At 36.3% G+C, this 24,354-nt stretch overlaps 1 protein-coding gene across 1 annotated transcript in view; it reads left to right on the forward strand.

Annotated features, from left to right (window-relative positions):
- OTOGL (otogelin like) overlaps positions 1–24,354 on the forward strand; it is an 87,862-nt gene that overhangs the window by 26,372 nt on the left and 37,136 nt on the right. The window contains exons 19-27 of the mRNA XM_017804250.1: positions 68–142; positions 455–507; positions 1,217–1,379; positions 2,874–2,981; positions 4,229–4,367; positions 17,966–18,100; positions 18,574–18,720; positions 20,378–20,497; positions 22,613–22,729. Of these exons, the coding sequence (XP_017659739.1) occupies positions 68–142; positions 455–507; positions 1,217–1,379; positions 2,874–2,981; positions 4,229–4,367; positions 17,966–18,100; positions 18,574–18,720; positions 20,378–20,497; positions 22,613–22,729 (1,057 nt within the window). The remainder of the gene's footprint in view (positions 1–67; positions 143–454; positions 508–1,216; positions 1,380–2,873; positions 2,982–4,228; positions 4,368–17,965; positions 18,101–18,573; positions 18,721–20,377; positions 20,498–22,612; positions 22,730–24,354) is intronic.

A 24,354-nucleotide genomic window follows, 5' to 3' on the forward strand; every position in this document is an offset into this window, starting at 1 on the left:
ATGAATGGCCCTTAAATCCCATTTCATTTTGCTTTTGTAGCTAAATGCATGAATATTCTTTTGACAGATCTGCCTGTCATTGTCATTACAAGGGCAAAGCCCTCCAGCCTGGAGAAATCCTCTCTACGCCAACAGGCTCCTGGTAGGTTTGAGTGCCAAGAGTTTTATCTTTCATGTATTACAGTTTGGATGCTACTTTAAGAGACCTGAGAATTTTTTTCATGTAGAATGAAGGTTTATTGTATTGAGATTTTATTTTAGTTATATGCTTAGTAAAAGGGAGCCTAATATAAATTGGATTATGTACCTGGTTATTTTAACAAGATACCTGGAAAATTCTTTCTCCTTTTGATTTCTATTGTTTGAATTGGGTTGAGTTGTACTATCTTTTTAAACATGGTGGCTACAAAAAATTTTCCTGTTGAATAAACATGGGTTTCCTTTTCTTTTCCAGTCAATGTTTGAACGGAACAGTGAAATGTATTGAAGCCAGTACAGAAAACACAGGTCATTTACAGTCTTGTCCCATATTAAAGTTGCATAGAGAAAGATTTTGATATTGAATAGTCATTTGGTTTTCTCCTCATATGTATTTTCATTATGAGATACTTAACATCACAACTTATTTAAAATAGGCAGTAAAGAGCACAAGCTGTTTTGGTGTTTTTTCTTTTTTTTTTTTTCGTTTTTCTGTAGCACAAATTGTACTACTAAGTCACTTGGGAAATTAAAAAAATAAATAATTGCATGTGACTTCTAGATCAATGTGTTCTCATGGGAATACCTATAATTAAGCTCACTATTCACATTTAGGAAGCCTTAAGATCTTGATTTCTGGAAAGTAAATTTTTAATGCATTTCTAATAAATTTAAAAGGGATTTATACACTTAAAATTATGCCACTTCTAAAGATTCTTTCTACCTAAGGCATAATTATTCCATCTTTAAGAATGAACTGTGTATCAGATCCAGGGTGCATAGATCCAGATGCTTAATATTATGTTTTGGCCTTTGTTTTTCCATTAGAACAAACATTAATTTTATATCTCTGTAATATAGATTTTGTTATAAACGTCTGTTCAGATTGCATTCTTATGTGTACTGTAATGTAGGCTCACTGTACATTAAAATAAATAGTTTCTGAACAATACCAAATAGAAAACCTTCACTGTAAAAGAGCAGTTGATCTCATCTAACCTGCATTTTGCATTTGAAGTTCACATATGCCCAGATGGAAAAATCTACTATGACTGCAGATCTCCTGTGCCTGGATTACCAGCAGCGGGTGTGAATTGTGGGATCTCTTGTGCAAACCTTGCCATGAACTTCTCCTGTGTCCCCTCTCCACCCTGTGCAAGTGGCTGCATTTGCCCCCCCGGGTAAGCTTTGATGGAGCAGCTTGGAGCACAAGCCAAATACATATTTTCCACAGTTCAACTCTGCTTAGGTTTTTTTTCTTTTTAAATTCCAGTGGTATCGCACCTCTAATTTTGAAACTATTGTTCCATAAACACACAGTAACAGTTAAAAGGCCAACTCTTTTTTTGTCTTCAAGAGCCCTTTTCTCTTTCTTGCTGGTGTAAGGCTCCATGCTGTAATCCTGCCTCAGTTGAAGTATCACTGTTTCTCCATGCAGAGACCATGATTCCACTAACCCATTAGATATCCAGCTTACTCCCTGTTTTTTCTCAACATTCCATTTTATTTCACTATGTGTGTAGCCAATGGTCTCAGTTGTGTGCAGATCAGTGTGTAATGAGACTGCCAGAATTCCCTTCTAGCACCTTGTGGTGTTCTTAGATAACTAAGCACTGGTGAAGGACAGATTTCACTAATTGTTCTTGTCTGGTGTTCTGTAGTCCTCTACAACCTCTGCCTCAACTGAGAAGTTAGCTTTCAAGACCATTAGTGTTATAAGAATGAACAATTATTTTTAACACAAAAAAAATGCATAAATCTGTACAAGTAGTAAACTAGTAAATTTTTACTGAAACATCACCATATTTGCATGAACTTGAACTAGCAGTATTGACATGAAAGTTCATTTAAAAATTTGAAGAAATTAAAGTATAAGTTAAAAACCTAGATCTCAATCCCTACTCTCACAGTCATACCATTTCAAATCAAGTGTTACTTGATTATTTTCTGAATTATAAACTATAACTGGGGTACTAACAAGCCAAATCCCAAGTTTCTGCCCAATAATAGAGTAAAAGGCATGAATTATTTTTATTACATAAGAGAATAAACACTTATTTTGCTATTAGGTGGAAAATTAAATGTATAACATTTAGTGCAGTTAGTAATATTCTCACTGTTAAATGGTATTTCTGGACCCATTATGACTTTCAGGCTCATGGTTCCAAGAAGTGAGTATGGCTTTTAGCTAGGAAGGGGCAAGCCAGATTATCCTAAAAATTAGGTTCAGAAGTTTTATTTTTATACAAGAAAATGTTAAGCATATACCTTTTGATATTAAATCTAAGTGGAAAAGTCATGAAAACCTTGTTATGAGACATTTTACTGCACTCAGAACAGGACAGTTGCTGCAGCCTCAGCATCTTGCATGATACACAGGTGCTCTGCAGTTTTCAGGAGGAGTACCTACATTACCTACGCTCCTGCATGGGAGCGGCTGCCCCACACCAACATACCCCTTTCCAGATAGAAGGATAGAAGGACCTAGTGAGGTCTTCAGCTGTGCAAAGTGGAGATCATTTGATGTGGACAACTTTTGCTGATGAAACAATTGTCCTTGGCTGGATGGAAGACCGGTTGCCCTCAGTGGGGTTTAGACAATACAGTACATATTCAGTTACGTTGATCTGCTTGTGAATTTACTCTTTTGTCTTCCTAATTCTTTTATTTTAAAGGATGGCTGAGCATAGAGGGAAGTGTTATATTCCCGATAGTTGTCCATGCACCTGGAAAGACAGGGAATTTCTGTCAGGAGAAGTGATAGCTACACCATGTTACACCTGGTGAGTTACGTTCATTTTGCATACTTCCAAATCATCTGGATCTCTTAGACCCAAAGTAAAACTGATACAGAAAATTTGTTGAATACTTTTAAATCAAAAATATTCTTTTTTATAGACAGTTACAGGATACATCTTTTATTAGGTTCACTAATAGACTTGGATAAGTAAGAAGACTTTGGGGGGAGTGCTTCTTCAGATCTGTAAAGTAAGCTGAAGACATCGAAGCTAAAAGGCAGTCAAACCCAAATGCTTAATTGCATACATGTTAGTTAATCTCTGAAAGAAAAGACATTTGGCTTCTGGAGAATAGAATATCAGGAAAGACAACTAAGGAGAGAAAAAAGGGAGATTAAATGTATGACAGTAGTAAATAGTCTGCTTATTTGGGAACTGGACTCTTTGCAGTGTAAGTTACCACAAGTGACTGTATAGGAAGAAGATGAGCAACTTAAAAAAAAAAAAAGGCCATTAGAATTGAAAAAATGAGCTAGCACACAGCATCTTTTTAAGGAGCTTTACCTGATACATACTGACACAAACCAGTTTTTCATTAATTATAATTTGCTAGCCAAAATATCTGTGTTCAGTTAAGTATACATTTAATAATGAAAAAAAAAGATTGGCTTGGCAGCTTTCAGTCAGTTAAAAATTTCATTGGCAAATCAAATGAGCATTTACACTTACACAAGCAAAACCAGAGCATGCCAATACTACATTCATACAAATTTGTGTAAAACATTGAAATTAGCTGACAGGAATAGTATTCCTGCAAAATATCAACATTAATTTCTTAAACTCATTCCATACTTGTCTGATAACCTAAACTCTTACAGATAGCAACTGGAAGTATTTTGCTTTGAATATGTGCAGACCTTTATCAAAATTCCTTGAGAAAAAAATAATATCCATGTTTTATGAATGAGCATGTTGTGGCATGGTGTCTTAGCTATACTGGAGGCAGTGATGGAAATATTAACGTAAGCCATGAAAAGTTTGAGATTTGAATTTATTTCTTAGGCGTTTTTACTGTTCATATGGGCTGATGGTAAAATGTTCAACACTTTTCTGCCATGGCATCACCAATAACTTCAGAAGTGATCCACAGAGTAGCTCTCTGTTTCAAGAATTTTCTTCCGTTCATGAATTTCTGCATTATTTGAAATAAAGAACCCAAGAAAGCTTTTTTTGAAAATATACAGAAAATAATCCTGTTATGAGAAGATAATGATTATTAGTATTCCCTACAGTGTTTGTCGGAGAGGCATATTCAATTGCACCAGTTACCCCTGTCCTGCTGTATGCACTATTTATGGAGATCGGCATTATTATACCTTTGATGGACTGGAATATGATTATGTCAGCGACTGCCAAACTTACCTGCTAAAGGTAAGAGGATTGTTCATACATTTCTGTGTGTCCAAGTGAAAGTTTCCATGAAAGAACAAGTATTTTGAACACTGGGAGTTGATCTATAGAAACAAACATTAAGAAAACAGGTGTAGGAACAGGCGTGAAGGAAGAATCTGTAAAAGACATTTTGTGCTCAGCTGTTTGAGAACAGTAAATGGCTTGCATATCTATGTGGTTTAGAGAAAAATAAAACCCAATGTTCTCTGTTCTACCTCAACCTTGCTTTCATCACAATGAGCAAAGAATAACACTATAGAAACTGTACAAACTAGGTATAATCTATATTTATTTAATAATTATCTATAAACCCGGCTTGGCAGAGGGTCAGTGATGATCTCTGGCTGCTTGGAATTCTTCTTGAATGTGATCTGCATCAGATCTGGATTTTATGTGTATAATAATATCAAACACAATGATTTCATAATTCAACAATGAAATCATTTGTTGAATTTGTCTGGCCGCTACATGCTAATGTTCCTCACAGCACACATTTACAGTACATTGCTAGCCTTTTTTGTTTAAAAATATGATTACTGACATTTAGAAATATATTCTATTACTAAACGCACTATTGTTTATTATCATTGTTGCTATTTTTAAGGTGAAGAGTCTGTATTCTCAGTTACAGTAATATGTTTAGAAGAATACTCCTTTTCCTGACTGTCTAACCTTAAAAAAAGCCCCAGTTTCTCAACAAGGACTACTACAAATAGCTTATTTGATGTATGCTTTAGTAGAGTATTCACAGCTGTGAAATAAAATAAATTTGTTCCAGATTTTTGAGTTTGTTTAAAAAGAAAAAAGAAGAGAGGTTTGGTAAAGATAATAATACCTCAGAGCAAACTCTTATATAAAAGAGCTCTTACTCTTAGAGGTATATGAACCTTTGTACAAACTTTCCTCCACTAAGATGTAAAAAACAGGGATTACTTTACCTGTAAAATCTTCTTGCCTGTATGATGAGATGGAAAGGTGGCTCGTCATTTCATAATTCTTATGCTATCCATTCAGACAGATTTGTAAGACAAATCCATGCTGCTTTTTAAAACTTTAGTGTGATACTGGAATGTTTGGCTTTTACAATCAAATGTCACCTGCCACTCTACTGTGTAAGAAAAAAACCTACCTGGAAACAAACCACGGGAAGCATTTGTCATCTGAGAATAAAGTTGGTAGGCAGATAATTAAGGCACGTGGCACACTGTGGCCAATGGACCATTCTTCAGGTGAACATGACAAAAGTGATGAAAATGCTGCCTACATGGATCGCTTTTAAGACTTCTCAGACTTTTTTCAGCTTTTCAAGCTTTACTTTTTCCCCAAACTCAGCAAATGTGAGAAAGTGTAGCCAAATTTGTTCATAATTTTTCTTTCTTCTTTAGTATATGGAAAACTTTCCTGATCTATATTAAAGATCAGGAAAGACATCCTGATCTCTATTAAATTATTACAAATTAGGCATGGCATAATTATATCTGGAACAGGTGATGTATCTGTGGGCTAATTTTTGACTGTGAAATGTTTGGAGTATTTTTAGGGGAAAAAAAAAGAAAAAGAAACAAAGGATGGGATCATATGGCAGATGCCCAAGAGCTTTGAGGGAACTAAAACACAGAACTGATGAACTATGTGATGTGCAATCCTAGAATCAGAGGAATGGAAGATGGCAATATAACCAAATATTTTAAAAGGACTTAATGACTGAATTTGACAAGAACAGACCAATATGTCTGATTTACATATGAAGGAAATTCATATAAATTATAATAAAGACAAATTGCAACTTTTTTTTAATAAAAGAAGAAATTAATGCATGATCAATCTTCTGAGTTATTCCAAAGACAATAAATATATGGATGAGGATAGTCAAGTCAATATGTGTGTATTTTACCTTAAAGACCTTTTTGAGAGAGATTTCAACAAATATTTTTTAGAGACTAGTTTCTCATAGGATGAAAATGAGGATTCTTTGAGACATGAAGTCACAGAATCACAGAATGGGTAAGGTTGGAAGGGACTAACAGTGGGTCGTCTGGTGCAACCTCCCTGCTCAAGCAGGGTCATTCCAGAGCACATGGCATAGGATTGCATCCAGATGGGTCTTGAATATCTCTAGTGAGGGAGACTCCATAATCCCTCTGAACAATCTGTTCCATTGCACAGTAAAGTTCTTCCTCATATTCAGGTGGAACTTCCTGTGCATCACTTTCTGCCTGTTGCCTGGCACCATGAGAATAGCCTGACTTGACACCCTCCCTTCAGAAATTTATATACATTGATAAGGTCCCCTCTCAGTCATCTCTTCTCAAGGCTGAACAGGCCCAATTCCCTCAGCCTTTCCTTGTAAGAGAGATGATCCAGTCCCTTAATGGTCTTTGTTGTCCTCCGCTAGACTAATTAATAGTCTGAAGTTAAAAGACAGGAATAAGTGGCCTTTGTTTTTTAGAACAGAAAAATCCTGGTGGCATCACACAGGGATCTGTGCTCAGACCTGCATTCAGCATCTTCAGAAACAATTTTGAAAAGGTGGCGTGAGGATTGAGGTAGAGTATGCTGATGATAAAGAATCAGTCTGAACAGCTGAAACAAAAGGTTCAGAAGATCTTATGGCAGAAAACACTACATAATAAAATGGAAGATGAAATTCAACAGTGAAATATGCTAATCAATGAACACAACCCCCCCCCATAACTACACTACCATGAAGATAGGCACTAAACTAGCTACTATTATGCAGGAATAGAATTTTATGTGAGAAAAATAAATGAAACAGATGTAATTGACATCTTCATAGTGGCAACCTGAGTGATAATGTGGTGTCATCTGTTCTGCAATTTCACATATGCTTTTATTTGCATGTACACAGTTACACTACAGTTGTACCACATACTGATGTGGTTAAACTACATTATATATGCAGGCTTGATGGCATAACGAGGTTGCTCTTGTTTGAAATATACTTTTTTGTTCCTAGAGTAGAGGTTTTGATGTCTCTCTCTCTCTCTCTCTCTCTCTCTCTCTCATCTCCTTCCCCTGTACTGTGGCTGAGTGAATACATTTTTAATAGTAGTATCCGAGTAATATAATGAGTCTACCTTGAGCTACTATTTGTTCAGAAGGTATGCGAGAGAGTCCTGTCTCTTATAGCCTGTTATCCAAACAGGGAAGCTTGATGAAAGATGGGAAAATATATATATATATAGCTGCAAAAGTTTAAATGCCTTGCCTAACATCTTGGCAGGCACAGCTGTCCAGGGCAGCAGCAGGGCAGCACCTAAACCATGCAACCTGTTCCACAAACCAACTTTTTTTTTTTTTTTTTTTTAGTACAATCACAGAATCATAGAATGATTTGGGTTGAAAGGAACCTTTAAAGATCATCTAGTCCAATCCCCCTGCCATGGGGCTGTGTGTGCTGTTTGCTTCATGTTCCTTGCCTGTAAGATACTACAGAACATCATAGATTTGATAGCTGCTAGTACACATTCCATTGATTTAATGGTAGTTTGCAGTGCTGTTACAAGGCTGGTTTTTATGGATAAGGTGTGAAATGCTCACCAGACACTTGAAATTGAAGCAACTGAAGTGGTTGTAATATTGTATATACAACACTGTATATACAATATTTGTATTTGTCCTTTCACTTTTACTAACGTTTTTCCTGTGAGAAGTGGACAGCTTTGTCTCTGCTAATTTATATACTCTAAACAAAGGTATTGTAGCAGTGCAATAAGGGAAGTTATAGCTACAATAAATTAGCTGGCATACTGGCTCTTCCCAGATGTAGAAATGAGTGCAACAATCTGAATCTGATGTCCCTAGTGGCATGATAATGTGTGGTTCCCATACATGTCACCAGCCCTCACTGTTTGATTTGGCCATTGGCCTCCCTAAATGTGATCTGTCAGAACAACTATTTGATTTGCCATTGTATTGCACTGTACCAAGCACTGTACCTTTTATTATGTTTTAATAAGGAGCTCTTGTGCTCTTGTGGGAGAAAAATCAAGTATCAACTTCCAGCCAATTATGAAACTTCAAACTTTGTTTTCAACATCAGTATCATCTGTCAGGCCTTTTTGTTTAAGGTGACAGTAGGTGTATGAAAAATCCCTTTATAACTAGTTCAACAGATATATCCATCTCTCAGAAAATTGCCAAGAAGATGTAATGCAGCAGTCTTGTGAAATGATACCATCATCCTTATCAAGGAATTAGGAGTTACGTTACACACCAAGAAGTCCCTGTAGAGATAGATGACATTCACAGAGAAGACATCAATATTTACTTCTAATATTTTAAAACCTCAGTAATTTCAAAGGTAAAAAAGAAAAAGTCTTAGCAGACCAACTTGTTTATCAGTGTAGATCATGAAAACACTTCATTTTATCTAATCTAAATATGAATGATGATTTTAAAGTCAGACAGTTTCTTAATTAAAAGTATTTAAATATCTTGTTTTCTTCTATTTTCTGCTTATTTTTTGTCTTTGATGATGCTACATTCTTTCCCAAACAAAATGGTGTTATTTTTCTGATAAACTTTTACTGTGTGTTATTAGTAGTTGTGGTCTCTTTCCTCCAATTGCTGTTTCATAGACTTCTGCTTTTAAAGAAGAATTGCTGTCTTTCTATGACAAGTGTTGGCATTTTTCTAGTTTTGTGGTGGCTTTCAATCCTGCAGCTCAGTGTCCTCATTAATGCTTGTAGGGTCTGTGCCCTTGGAGCGCCTCAGACGTGTTCTCTTCCATGAAGCAGAATTATACTTTCTCTGCTTTGGGGGAGACTCCAAGGAAGAGTTTAGATGGATAGTCTACCCATCAGAATATCCTCAAATGACAGACAGGATTGTTGCAATGTTCTGCTGCAATGCTTATCTGCCTTTTAAAAAACCACAAAAACCCCCATTTCAGTATTTCCACTAACTTTAGTAGGTTGTCAGTAAGGTCCTAGAGCAGAGAAAATGATGGACTGTTTTTTTCCTATATCCTGAAAGATGGAAGTCAGCATAACTAAGCCCTCCTCCTCAAGTATTCCCATTTTATGGATAAGTCTTAATATAAATGATGTGATAAAAATATTTTCACTTTGCACTTGACATTGGGCATTTGACAATTTTAAAATCATCTTTTTAATCTTTTTGATGCAACCATGAAGGTTCTTTTAAAGCCAAAGTTTGTTGGAAGATTACAAAAGCAACAACCGTTTGATCCATTTGATCAACTAATTGAACCATTATCCCAATTAGAATTGCAGGTGTAACTCTTTTGGGTCAGGAGACATCACATGAGAGCCCGTTTGTTAAGGCAGAGGTTCATTTAACAAAACATGCATGATCTTGGGAACCAGTGCAACAGTTTCCCAAATGATTATCCTACTGATGAGGAGTCCCTAGAGGTAGATACCTGGTCTGCCCTGAGGAGTACAGCAAAGCAGCTTGTTTCTTGCATTCTCCTTCTTTTGTAACTTGAAGCAAGTTCAAAGCTCTTAGTTAATGATACTTTTATTAGAGTGCTTAATACAGAGGTTGGTTGATGCACTGATAATATTTTAGCCATTCCTTGCTGATGTATTTATCTTGATTGGTAAATTTGTTAAATGATGACTGGGCATAAGTTAGAGCAGTCACACACAAAGCAACAAATTTTCAGTTACTCATTTGTCATAGTTGAGGAGTCAGAAGTAGCTTTTATCCCTTCTCCCCTTATTATATATGTTATTTTTTGTGCAATTTTTTTTCAGCATCATTTGTGCCAGGTAACCAGTCTGTAGATCCATTAAATTGGCAAACCTGTAGAATTAAATATTATTTTGCACAGTCTCTCTCATAACCTATTTGTAAAATAAATACATTCTTCTTGCTGTTAGTCATCCTATGGAGGATTAAAGTTGAAGGTTCTTGGTTAATTAACATTGTCAAGCTGACTATTCATAGTTAAGACAAATGATTTCTTTTAATAGATTCTGAAAATTTTAATGGGAAAGTAAATAATGTTGAATTTGAAATTATAAATGTTTAAAATTGGACATCATACTCTAATTTTCATCTTTTATAATAAATAAATAAATTATATAAATAAAACTGTTACATGGGGTTACAATCAGAATGCCTTAAATTTTTCAATTAACGTATCTAAACCTCAAACCACATTCCAGCAAATAGTTTCATGAGTAAGTGATGTGCCAAAATATGTCCACCTAAAACACTTGTCATATAATTTATAGCAACAATAATTGTGTAGAAATAATGATGCATTTCTTGACAAGTTGTATGAAAATTTGTGTCCAAACAAGAGACTACACTTCAGTGAAAATATTATTTACTGTGAATAAATTGTGAAGAATACAAATAGTCTGCTTTCCATCAGTCCCATAATTTCAGAAGAAACCTTTCTGGATGCCCTCTTTTTTTCTTGGATCTCTGGAAGTCCTCTAAGGGTCAATAAAAAACCCTTTTCATCTTTGTGTTCAGCTGTACCTGTTTTTCTATTTGCTCTATTCTTTCTGTGAGCAAAAGATCTGATTACAGTTGGCAATGGATTTATGCTCTGGTTCCATTTTCTTCAGATCAATGATTTCAGACTCAATTACCTCTACATGCCTTTCTGTCTCCCCCACTTGATTCTCCAGACCATTAAATTATGCCGTGAATGAATCAATTTTATTCTCCAACAAAGGAAAGACTTCTTTCAATTTGTGCAGATTAGCATGGAGAGCTTCCAGGAAAGGCTTGGGGAAAAGTTTCTTACCACGAGAATGGCAATTTGGAGGCGGTGTGTTCATTGTGTGACTCAGAATTTGGATCTTCTTTCTGAAGACCTTGCCATTTAGTGACCACAGAGCTTGAAGAAAGTGACCTTTTGCCTTGAATTTCTGATTTTGCATCCAACAGCCCTTTGGCTATACTGACTCTCAAATGTTTTACTCTGATGGCTGCCTGAAAAGGCAGTTCCCTGTAAGAATGACTGCCTGAGTTGGAGCACCTCTAGTGGGTATAGCTTTGTGGACTGTTGATGATACAGCACAGTAAAAAATAAACCCCAGCATCATGTGCTGTTGCTTCAAGAAGCTGTATGATGTGTTGGCAGTGGTAAAATGAAAGCTTTTTGTTGTGTTTGAAGTGGTGGGAAGCTCAGGCTAGTCACCTGTGGATGCTGCCTAGCAGTTTATAGCCTCTGTCTCTGGTTGTTGTCAGTGTGAATTAAATTTACTTTGACTTAGATCAGGACATGAGGTTGGGTTGGGTTTTTTTTCCCTGAATGTATAAGAACTAAACTTCAGCAGTGTAAATGAACACATTTAACATTTTTTATACTGAAAAACATAAAAGCTTTGTGCAAGTTCTAGCTTTCTAGCTCCTGCCATAATTTCCTGGAGCTCTTATCCTTTTTTTCCTGTTATGTTTTACTTTATCTTTACAACTGACAATGATAAAATATTGACATTTGTCTTGCACTTATTAGTAAAACAACACTAACAGGTTCCATAAAAATACATGTTTAGATATTAAAACTAACACCACCAACTGTGCTGCTGATTTGTAATTCAGAATAGCTCATGTTACATAATGTGTCACTTGGAAACAAATATTCAAATGTTCCCAAATCTTTAATCTGCAGACGGTCTCACTTTTAATTAGACAGGAATTGAAGTAATGTGACCTGTGCAAAAGCCAAATCTGATACAAAAGCTGGCAAAGATAGGTAAATGAAACAAAAGGAAATTTGCTTTAAATGACCTTTTCTCAAAACTTTTAGTATGTTTCTCTTAAAATATAAAAAAAGAAAAACAAAACCTTTCCAGTGATCTCTATCTGATTAATCAACTTTTTCAAAATTAAGAAACATTGAGTTAGAACAAGGTTCTATTTTAAGTAGATAAAATAAAATATTTGCTGTCATCTATTTTCATTATTAGCTGCAGATTTAAAAAAATTATTTGCATTTCATTGTTGACAAAACCTCAGAACATCCAACAAGTCTATATTGCAATAAAATCTTCTACAAAATCACCTATGTATAATAAAGAAAATATTATATAATACTATATTTTTCCTATTGCTTGTATACATACATATCTGTGTGTATACGCTCTTGTAATACAGCTTCCTAGAGTTTTTGACAGTTTATTCTGCTGGAGATGTATCCTTTTCAGAAGTCGCTTTTAAAGAAATAGGAAAGAGTTGTCATGGATGCATTAGCAAACATCTGGAAGTTGTTTGAGGATGAGTCAGTAACTGGAATAATCTCACTCCCCTTGACATTTCATCAGTGAATCTACTCAATCATGTTGCACTCCTCCATTTCTACTCAACTGCGCTAAAAAGCTAAAAATGTGTCGTGTCTTACAAGTGTATTGCAAGCTTCCTCGCCCTATTTTAGGTGAAAATAATCTGCAGTCATGTAGATGCAGAGGAAAAGAAAATTTATGTGCATGTGCATAAGCAATTTAGTCATTAGGTTCTTGGGTCCTAAATGTGGTTTTTTTTCTTTTTTTTAATACCTGTATAGAAATGCATAACATCAGTGGGGGAAAAAAAAAGTATTATTACTATTCCTTTTCTCTCTTTTCTCTCTCCTGTAAGAGGATCACCTACTATCTTTCCTGTAGTATTTTTTCCCAACTTTCATGTGGATTTCTTCCCAAACTGAGACAATGTGTATCAGTGCCATCTGTTGACTCCAAGTAATATTGCTCCATTGCTTTAATAGCGATGGGAAAGAACATTTGATGATACAAATTTGTGCAGAATGCAAAAGCAGGGATGAAATAAAAATTACATGGAATGTATATATAAAGGTACAGGAGAAATTTGTGCAGCAGGAAAACAAAAGAAGTCTTTCAATAAGAGATGCTTCTTGGTGTAAATTAAAATAAGTTTTGCATAATTAATGTGTTTTTACGGATTATCTGGCAATCAAGTCCCCAATATAATGGCACAAGAAACTAACAGCAAGTACATGTCAGGTGCCAAGGCATTTTCCTGCTCTCCAAAACCAATTAAATATTTATGCCTAAGTGCTCACTAAATCTGGGCTAAGATGTTTTACTTCTCCTAGGATCAATCTTACTAGAGGTAATAGTTTCAATTGTTAAGTTCCTTCAGAAGAAATTCAGAGCCCAGTAAACAACAACCAAAGTAATTCTGACTTTCCATAAAATCTCCTGAAATGTGAGATCTGAACAGAGCTAAGGGTATCTCTCTGAAATATGCACAAAGGAGAAAGCAAATTCTACTTTTTAAATTACTGTATATTTTTTCTCTATTTTTAGAGCTTTTCGCACTTGTTTGTGTGGCTAGAAAACATCTAAAGTGTCATTAAAACAAAAGGAAGATAGGACTAATCTATCTCCAGTATGTCCTTAGATGCCTTTATGTCCAATCTAGTTTGCAAGTTAGTATATTGTAGGGAACAAACCAAAAACAGTGGGTAAATTGGGGTATTAAGAATGGAATGAGTCATTACGCTGAACAGTTAGAGATTTGAATGAAACTTTCAAAGAAATAAATACAGCCACTTTTAAATTGTCCTCTCCCAGGCTACATTTTGACTATGTAAGCACACTGTACAGTACTGTTATTGGTTAAAAGGGATAGAAAATTTCTAACAGGACATTGAAATAGAAGGTTCATAACAAAAATAAACTCTAGCATTCCCAAGCACTGCCAAAAAAAAAAAAAAAAGAAAAGAAAAAAAAGAAAGAGAGAGGAAAAAGGAAAGCAGTGCTTTGCTTTTTTGACTAGGAAGAAATATGGAAAAAAAGTGCAGCAAAGTCTAGAAAAAGAATGTCCTGAGAAGTGGGACTGACAATGAGCTTTTGACTGACTGCCCAGAGCTGTGACTCTGTCTTTTCTGTTGCTTGGCAACCCCATGTTATCACAAAGAAACTGACATTAAGTTGGAACAGACTGGATATGGTAATTTACGTGGGAAGATACTCTTGCAGTGGGAAAACCATTTTATTTCTAGTTTCTGTCAGCGTAAGTAGGTTTCACGTGATGAACTGTGGTACATCCCCTGTTGGGTGCATTTTACCTAAAAAGGTAAAGAGTGACTCTGCCTTGGAAAAAGGCTGTGCAGAAAAAAACCCCAAAACCAACAGAACCCCCCACCTTGTTATTCATTAGACCTGCTCCTAGTGTCTACTCAGACATTTCTTCTAGTGGTAGTGACAAACGCTTGTTTTCATATCTGTCTGGATTCAGTGCAGATTGGAGAGATGGAACTCGATCATTATAATTTATACTATTACATTCCCTAAGAACTCTTGAGATTTGCCTAAGACTTCACTGTCTTATATAAACATTAAAAGATGATCCTCACTTTATCTAATAGTCTTTTCTTTTGCATTGGCAGTAGTTAAGTACTCAATTTCAATTGCACTTTATTTTTGATTTGTTGAAAGAGGAGGCTGCATGTGCAGCAGTTATAGAATAACTTGAAGACTGTGATGGAAGTAATGGCAAGAGTATGTATGTAGAGCAAATATTTTTGTGAAAGCTTTGAGCCGTAAGGGATCTGTAATCCATAATGATGTTTTTTGTGTTTAGGTTTAGGTCTAAGGTTTAATTAGAAAAAGAGAAAGCATAGATTACTTAGGATTTAATGCACAGCCCTTTTTTCTTAAATGTCTGGCTTATTTATACTGAACCATCACCACTGTCTCTCTGCATTTCCATCCTGCATCATTTCTAGTAAATTAACACCATCGTGCAGTCCTACAAGTAAGGAAGCACTTCACATGTCTTCAGGACTCCTTGTTCTGGCTTTGGTCAGCAAAACACTTCCTGGCTCCAGGCTTCTCTCTATTGCAGAGTTAACTTGAAATATAACTCAGCTTTGCCCTTGGCTCAAATCCCAACCATACACAAAAACTTCTGACTTGAGTATGTTGATGCTGTTCAGCTGAAGGGATTGGCCTGGACTGTCAGGCACAGGCAGCAGCTTCAATTAGCATAGCTAATACAGCTACTCGCTCCTGCTTCAAGGACTTGTCTTCATTGCCAAAAAAGGTGTATTTTTACTGTGGGATAATTAGCCTGATTTAACTATCCTTATTTAAAATCAAGGCCTCCACGTCTTTTCTTACAGTGAAGACAATGTTCCCTATTAACTCAGAGTGTCCCCTTTTGCTGATATTAGGTTAACTGAAGAGGAATTAATTCTGCAATGAAAAGAGCCCACAATGTCTTAGACATCAAAAAGACCCAGAGACTGCAAGCAAAGTCCTTCTCTGTACTGAGTCATGGTGGGGAGGTAGCTTCCTTGTTCACTTTTCATTTGGCCAGATACAAAATGTATCAGCTTGTATCCTATCTACAAAATTAATGAGATTGTCTCCTTTTTAATTTACAACATCACCTCCAATAAATCCAAAAATGCTCTGGGCTGTTACCTGACTTGGAGGGAAATAATTGTTGTACTGACTCAAGCAGCGAGCCTGGCTTAATTAAAACACAGTGTATTTCCCAATAAGGTTGTGACCAATTTTATTCTGACTGCAACCTAAAACAACTTTACAACAGAATGGAATAGATGAACTTTTCTTTACCTTGAAGCTTTCAATACTTTTAAACTGAATTCCCCTGCTAAATCATGGAGAGCTGATTTCTTACACCCCCTTACCACTATGCAGTTAGTGACTAACTCTACTCACTGTAACTATTGTCTTCCAAGCTAACTGCTGACAAATACCATCTGTTTCTTGAGCCCTGGCATTAGAGTAACACAGAGCTTGCAGGCAGTCTTCCACACCTTGTGTTCATTGCATTAGCTCATGCCTGCTGTAGAGTGTTTTCTATGCAAAGTAGCAGCAACCTCTGGCTTGTGGGCCGTGCTAGACTAAGGGCAGCAAAACTGTAACACCTCCTCTGTGTGGCAAAAAAATACCTCTACACTTTCTGTCATCTGGGGTTGGGTTTGGTTTTATTTTAGTGTTCTTTGGAGAGCTTGGTCACTATGACCTTTATTAAGAAAAAACATACAAACTGCTTCCTATAGCATCTGTATTTTCTGTGTGCAGTGCTCCTCACCAGTGAGGAAAATTTGCTGATTTTTTTTTTTTTTTAATTCTTGAGTTCTGATGAAAAAGGAAAAAATAAGCGTGCAAATGCAAGGAGTGGTTAGGAGTAAACAGCCAGCACCTTTCAGGAGTACACTGACCACAGGAGGGAGCAAAGCTCTGGGGAGAAATGCTGTGGGCACAAACCAAGGCAAGGGATTCTCCCATTACAGCCAAGAGGAGCTCTCCAAGAGAAATGCTGGGAGCCAAGAGGAGTTCCCAGAACGGGGAAATTCCCATCTTGCCCACCATGGCTTTTAGCACCTGCAATTAGTTTCATCAAATCATAGTCTCAGAGAGTGTCTAAAGGACCATGGGAGTAAGAAAAGGAGTTTAAACATCTTTGTTCCCAGCACTACCCAAGTGTCCCATATAAGACTAGATGACTTGGTGGGTGAGATATATAGCTTTTTTATTTCATATCTGTCTTATCTTTTATTTTTATTTTGGTTTGTGATGACTGTAGGACTGAATTCCATTAAAAATTAAACCAGAATCAGAAGCACTATTATTGGCTCATGTTAATGTTATGAAGTTAACTCTCTCAAGTAGTTTCTATAGTTACAGCTGCTTGTTGTTTTGCAAGGATTGGTACAGAAATGAACTGGAAAGCAAATTAAAATAAGAAATAGTAAGAGTAAGTTAACCTTGGTTTTGTTTGTGGTAGTGTTATCAACTCTGAAAATACATTTTTCCTGCACCAAGGTGCAGGAGACAGAAGAACCACAGAACCACAGAAGCTGTAGGTGAATAAACAGACATATTAAACCAAGGTACAAAAGTGGTTTTTTTTGTGCCTAGAATTCAAAATTAATTTACAGGCTGGAGAGCCAAGAGGTATGGAGTTAGGAAGGTAGTAGACTTGAATTTTAGGTACTAAAATACCAGTAAATCAAAAGACGACAAAGTATTCAAATCTTCTAAATGTAGAAAAAACCAACACCCCACAAACAAAAATATCAGCAGAAACCTTTGCCCCCTCCAAGAACATTGAGTATGACTCATGGTTTTGTGAATTTTGATGGGTGGAGGTACAAAAACTGTTCTATCCACTACTGACAGATGGTAGGATTCTTGGTTTTAAAAATATGAAAACAGCTTGATCTCATGTACCTTGGTTTAAAAATAAAGCTTTTTTTATAGCATGTCTCAATTTTGACAACCGCACTGAGCCATAAATATTCAATTCCATGTATAAGCACATTTTAAAAGCCTAAACTAGACTCTTATTTTAGAGGTAGGCTGGTCCTCTGAGTTTGTGAAGTCCTCAGGAAAAGGAGTCACAGCTGAACATAATGGCTCTTTGTGTTTAACTCCAAAGTTTGAGTTGTTCGTGGGTTCATCTTTGAATTTAAAAATCCATTTCCTTGTTTGGTAACTTTCTTAAATTTATTTCAAAAATGTGGGAATACCAAATTATCCATCTTTTTGTGATGGTAAGCCTAGAATAAATCTGCAGAAGTGAAATGCAATTGAATCTGCAAGTAACATGATTTCTTCTTAATGTTGCAGAGCACAGATAACTCAAATATATCTATAATTGCTCAAAACAAAAAGTGCTTTGACAATGATATCGTTTGCTCAAAGAATGTTTTCATCACTGTTGGAGACACTGAGATTTATTTTAGTGAACCTTCTGAGAAGCAGGTTAGTTAATTTCTTTCCTTTTTGGGTTGCCCTTTAAGATAAGCATTGCAAATTTACAGCTCTAAAGGAGCATGTTTTTGGAAAGCGTCTCTCAGTCTGAGTTAGTATAATACAAGTGCCTAGGCCCAAATAAAGCAGCAGGTCCCAGGACACATCTTTTTTTTTCATTGCTTTTTTCAAGTTCTACCTGTCCTACAAAGAAGACTGCTCAAAAGTCTCAAGGAGTTGAAACATACTGGCATTTATGAGTTTCTTTCCACTTGGTTTTGAAAGAGAAACCAAAGTAAAAAATCAAAGCAAACTTGAAAAATTGAAAAGACAAAATATCAAAGTATTAAAAAACATTTCTAGTAATATTGATTCACCTATATGCTAAAGATCAAGTATTCTTCAATATACGCTTTGTAGATAACTGGCTGTATACCTTGGTAGAATTACTTTATTAGATCTTAATTAATAATCATTTCTGTCAGAAGACCTTAAGGGGACAGGAAAACAAATCTAAATATCAGCTTTGGAAGGCTGGATATTATACCGTGATACACTTTCCAGAACAGGACATTACAATTCTGTGGGATAAGAAGACTATGATGCATGTTAAAGTTGGACCTCAGTGGAAGGTGAGCCAAAATAAAAACCTGAGATTTTGTGTAGCTTCTCTATATCACTAATGTGATCTCTTATTGAATAATTGTGATTGTCTTTTCTTCAAGACTAGCTTTCCCAGTGATATAGCTGTTTATCATGGTGTTCAGCTGCTAGCATTTCCCAGGTAAGAAGAGATGGAGAACGTGGCTTCTGAAGAGAAACAGTGGTTCCTACATGCACGTTTACTCTGTTGCTCCATATGTTGCAACCTTGGAGACAAGCAGGGATTCAACTCTGACTCAAAGATACTTTGGGGGCTGGAAGGAAGAGTTAGTTTTGAGTTACCCAGTTCACTGCATGTTTTCTTAATTCCATATCTAGTGAGGGGGAAGACGGCAGGTTTATAGCACAGATTGGATTAGATTGATGATGGAACTGCACCCTGAGATGTAATAGAGGCTTCTGAGATGAAGAGATGTAGTCATATCTTGGGTTTAATTTAAGAAGACAAGACACAGGAAAGGATTTTGACAAAAACTGACATTTAAACCTAACGGGTATATTGAGACAGGGTTCAGCCATGATTCAGGGAAGAATACGAGGCTCCGTCTCTTGCCAGTTGCTCTTCTCTTTTCCATTCCTACATCATCATCTATCTTGGTGTCTCTGTAACTCAGTTTTTGGGTCCTGGCAGAATAACCTTATATGTGCATTTCAGAATTACATTTCTGTTTTGTTTCAAACATGAACACATGTATCAAGATGGGGCTCTTTCAGCAAAACAAAAGAAAGCATGCTATGCTAGAGTACAGTATCAGATTTTTCAAAGTGTAAGTCAAAGCTATAATGACCATCTAATGTGGTATTAAAGCAAAATTATTATAGGCTTTTGTCAAAATAGCCATAAAATACTTACTTCACCTACAAGCTGATTCATCATCAATAAATACACAGAGTGAAAAGAAAAAAAAATCTCCTGTTTTTCAGTAAGCTAGCAGTGAGTTCTACAGGTTGCATGCAGGAACACGAATAATTCCAGCTTTTTCTGTTTCCAGCGACTGTTTCTTCCAGAAGCTGCAGTTTAGTTAGATAATGTCTGCAGCAGACCTTAAGAAAAAGGAATTTATTAGCAGGAGCCACAGCACTTTAGAAATCCAACTCTACTTTTTACTGTTGCGCAGAAATTTCTATTTTCCTATATATTTATATATGCATGCATGTATATATACTTTTTCCATCAACAGCACATGCCCAACACCAGAAATCTGCAGCTGTCTCTTTTATAACTGTTACTACAAATATGCTTGCTATTGTGAGCTAAAATTAGAAGCAGCAAGTTTTAATGACAATAACTAGTCAGACTTCACAATCATGAGGTAATTCACCTGAACTTTTGACTTTTGCACTGGGTGCACTACTAAGCTTTCAGAAGAATTATTACTAGATTCCAGTCCATTTTCACAGGCAGACAGTAAGAACAGGTTCTGGAAAACAAGAAGAAATCCACTGATTTCTCTTAATAAGATATTTGCAATATGGAACCGTAAGAATAGCAGAGTGTCAGATATTTTTAAAGTATAAGTCAGAGTTGCATTCAGCTTTTTCAGTTAAAAAATACATTCCATGTGTGTAATTGTACCAATTATTGACTGTCAGTTTGTAAGAAAAAAAATTGTTCTTCTCTTCCAGGGTAAATTGGCAGGTTTGTGTGGAAATTTTGACAAATATACTTCAAATGATCTGACTACATCAAACAACATGGAGGTGAGAAATGCACAGGTGTTTGGAGACAGCTGGGTATTAGGACAGGTAAGTCCCGTGTCCAGTAAAACATTAGAGAAAGAGATGATAATTTTAATTTATAAATGAGCACGGTATAAGCAAATGATGCACAGATATTTTCTAAACTTACGGTCACTGCATAAGAGGGTATTTTAATTTTTATGTCTGTAGATGTGAAATGTGTTAAGGTCTTATGTTATAGCAAACACATACTGAATTTAAATGAAAGCAAAAAATCTCTTCAGGGAAGAATATGTTTTCCCCTATGTAAGACAATCATTATAGTTGTCTGGATTTCAGTTTTCTACAAAGTTAGGTACATTGCTTCTGTTATTTTTGATTCATCCCAGTTTTAGAAACAAATGTAATTTCTCTGGTGTTAGAGGCACCAGGATACTGAAAGTAAATTGAACCTGAATGATGGGAAAAAAGGTCTGGAAAAAAGTTTCTTTCTGAACACTGAAAAAAATGATTTAATTTAGTTGTGAACAGAAAATAAACTGACAAACCAGAGGTGATGAAGGGATGGGAGGAAAAGGCTCAGAACAGCAACAGGCACAGCCAGTACAGAAACTTGGTTTCTGAGGGGAAGAAAGGGAACTGTAGAGAGTGGATGATGCAACTGGGTTTTATAACACAGAAGAATAGGTATTTTTTTCATTTGTGCTGAAATGATGTAAAGTTTTATAACCTTGTGAACCTCCTGAAAAATCAGTATTTATAAAACACTCCTTTTGGATGTCTGTCAGAACCAGTTTTTAATTTATTGTCTCCTTGACACAGCAGGAAGATGAACAAATATCTCTTGCCTCATGAAAGAATGCTTTGGAATAATGATTTTGAGGCTCTTCTGCCTCCATATCTCCCTTTGAATGTGTTTTGTTCTACATAAAATGTTAAAATTGTGTGAGCAAGCAAGGCAAGTGTGTAGTGTTGGTATTTATATTGCTTGTCTAGAAGGTCGTAGATAAACAAATGTGTATGAAGTGTGCGAATTTTTCTTTGCCATTTTATCAGTTCAGTGGCTGCTTTAAAACAATGTGTAGTGTTTGCATAGCACATTAACTTCTAGCGTATTTATATATATATATGTATATATATATGTATTTGTTAAATTTTGTGTAATCTCCTGATCTCAGTGTCTGCCGGAGCACTTAGGATCTAAGTTCAGCCTGGGCCTCTCTGGTAGCCTCTGCTCAGATACTTCATCTGACCCTGCAGTAGGCCTCGGGGATTTTTTCAAAAAGGACCTTTGGCCTTTGTGGTGATGTATCCTGTACTGTAAAGGAGTATTCGATAGCTGGAGGCCTAGAAGCCAGTTCTATTACTGGCAATCATGCTTGCATTAGCGCTGTGAAGCCTGGGATGCTTTCAGGGCTTCTCCCTTCTGGGAGTGGCACCCCATCCCCTCACAGTCATGTCTGAGCAACTGCACAGGAGGGCAGTGTAGGTGGACAACTGCACTGCAGCTAAGGCTGCTTCGAGACACTCCAGTGATGCCTATGGATTCATCATTAGAAGCCCTCCTGGGCTTCTCTGCTGCACCAAGAGAGCATGGATGAACTCACATTCTCTGAGCTGAGTGTCATTTTGTTATATTTTTCTGTTCATTTGTTTTTCTTTTTGAAGAGAGACTTTAAGGGAGGGAGTTGTATCTCAGCCATTTTTGAGTTATCATGATGATCTTTGACTCTACTTTTTTTTTTTAATGGGTTGCTCCCTTCCTACTGCTGCTTCTTTATTTGAACTTACAGGGCTAAAGCCATCCGCAGTGTGACTCCATTTAAAGTCAGCACAAAACCACCCAGGATGGATTTGGACCATGTATTTGTTTGTGATGTTACAGTTGGTTACTCTGGTAATGATTATAATGTGTCACAAAGAAAACATTTTGTCTTGATGCACTGAGCAGACAGCAGGAACATTTTAGTACTTCAAAACAAAACACAAAGATTCTTTTTTTGTGAAAACGCTTTCAATTATAACAACAAATCAGGGAAAGAGGACGATGAAGAAGATAGTATTTAAACTTTTGTTTTCCGATTATGCAAGTATTGAATTATATGATACTACAGTGTATCTGAGTCTGTGATAAACACACCTAACTATAAAATATTTGTGGCGTTTTTGCTTGTTTTCAAGTGCAAGAGCCCAAATGAAACGCTGAGACCATGTGATGTACATCAGAGCAAGTTCCCTTATGCCAAAAAGGAATGCTCAGTTTTATACAGTGATGTTTTTGCACCTTGTCGCAATGTGGTAAGTTTATTAAATATCCAAGATATTCTGTCATGAAAATAATAAAATTACAGCAATTAATTTCTTCTTGCCATTCCCCTCAGTCTGAATGTCAGGGAGGATACAGAGCAAAGCCCTGCAAGTATCTCTTTGAGGGTGGGCTATGTTTGTGCAGAGCTCCTCATTCCTTTCAAGACTGGAGCCTATTTCATAATAGTGATAACTGGGAGTTGTGAGTTAGTAGACTGAATAGTGAAAGTCATGTTCTCTTTGATTTTATTCATTATCTCAAATGGTGTTATTTTGTTAATTATCCTGTTCAATATAGAAAGAAATTTGAGAAACCAAGATTTCAGCTTCAGAGCTGTTGATATTTTTAATTAGTGGACAGCTCATCATCTGCTTTTTATCAAAACTCTGAGGCTTGGTGTCCTTGTTTTCCCAATACCTGGCTGAGCCTGGAACTTGAGTTACAAGAACGTCCTTAGGTCAGTCTAGACAAGATGGGGGCAACAACAGCTTTTGTGGTAATCTTTTGTTCCATTTTAATCCACCTCTTATCAATGCAAAACATGCTTTATACATTTTTCCCTATTTTTGATTTTAGCTTCCCAAAGGTATTTAGGCACTTCTTTACACCTGGGCAAGCAAGAACCGCTATAACTTTTTGTCTCAGTCTCTTATTTTCTTTATGACTATTAACACTAAATGCTTAATATTAGATGTCGCAGCTGAACCTCCTGACTTTCAAAACTGAAGTTTGATATTAACATGGTTAGGCATTTGCCTGTGTAGGAGGTTGCAGTAGCTTAACCCAAGAGATTTATTAGTGTTGACTTAAGTTACTATGTAAAGAATTTTTTGAGCATGTGCCTGAGAACATAGTGATGAGTGTATTTTAGAAGTGACAAGTAATAAATAAAAATGGAACTTTTGAGAGTTTTTAAGAAGCTGTATTATCACAACTCATAAAGAAAGATGTTTTCTCTTGAATATTCATTTTCTATATCTTATCCATGTTGTGATGAAAATTTGAAAACATTACGCCAAAAATTTAGCATAATTATGTTAAAAAATATATGTCAGGTGCAAAACATAGTCAAGTATTTTCACACATACATATGTATCTTCTATGGTTCAGCCTGTAAAGCAAACATCTTTCATGTGTTTTTAAAACCTGTTTATTAGCATGTGAAAATACAGCTCCTGCAAATGTAATGTAAAGTGACCTCCTATCAAGGGCATCTGCAGAAGACTGCTAGCTACAGGGGTGGAGAACTGGGTGCCAAGGAAAAAGCCCCAGCAGAGACTGACACTGGGGGCATGGAAAGGATGGAAAACATAGATGTGGGTTTCAGACGTGCTTGGAGCAGCACTATTACTGTTGCTCCTGCTCTGCGGCTGATGGCGGATCCTGCCGTGCATGGAGGGAAGCTCCTGCCTGTGGGACACGTGGCCTCAGAGTTCAACTCAGGCTGGAAAACCCAGTTTTCAGGGAGACAAAAATCTTGCATTTCTGGCTGGCAGCAACTGATGGATTGCAGTTGCCCAGTTAAGCACTGAATTCAGCAGAATCTAAGAAGCCTCAACACTTGCAGAAAAAAAGGTCTTCCTCATGATTCCTAAGCTCATTAAGAACTTTGACC

This window comes from Lepidothrix coronata, unplaced genomic scaffold (assembly GCF_001604755.1).
Source record: "Lepidothrix coronata isolate B3197 unplaced genomic scaffold, Lepidothrix_coronata-1.0 Scaffold9, whole genome shotgun sequence".
Classification (NCBI taxonomy): Eukaryota; Metazoa; Chordata; class Aves; order Passeriformes; family Pipridae; genus Lepidothrix; species Lepidothrix coronata.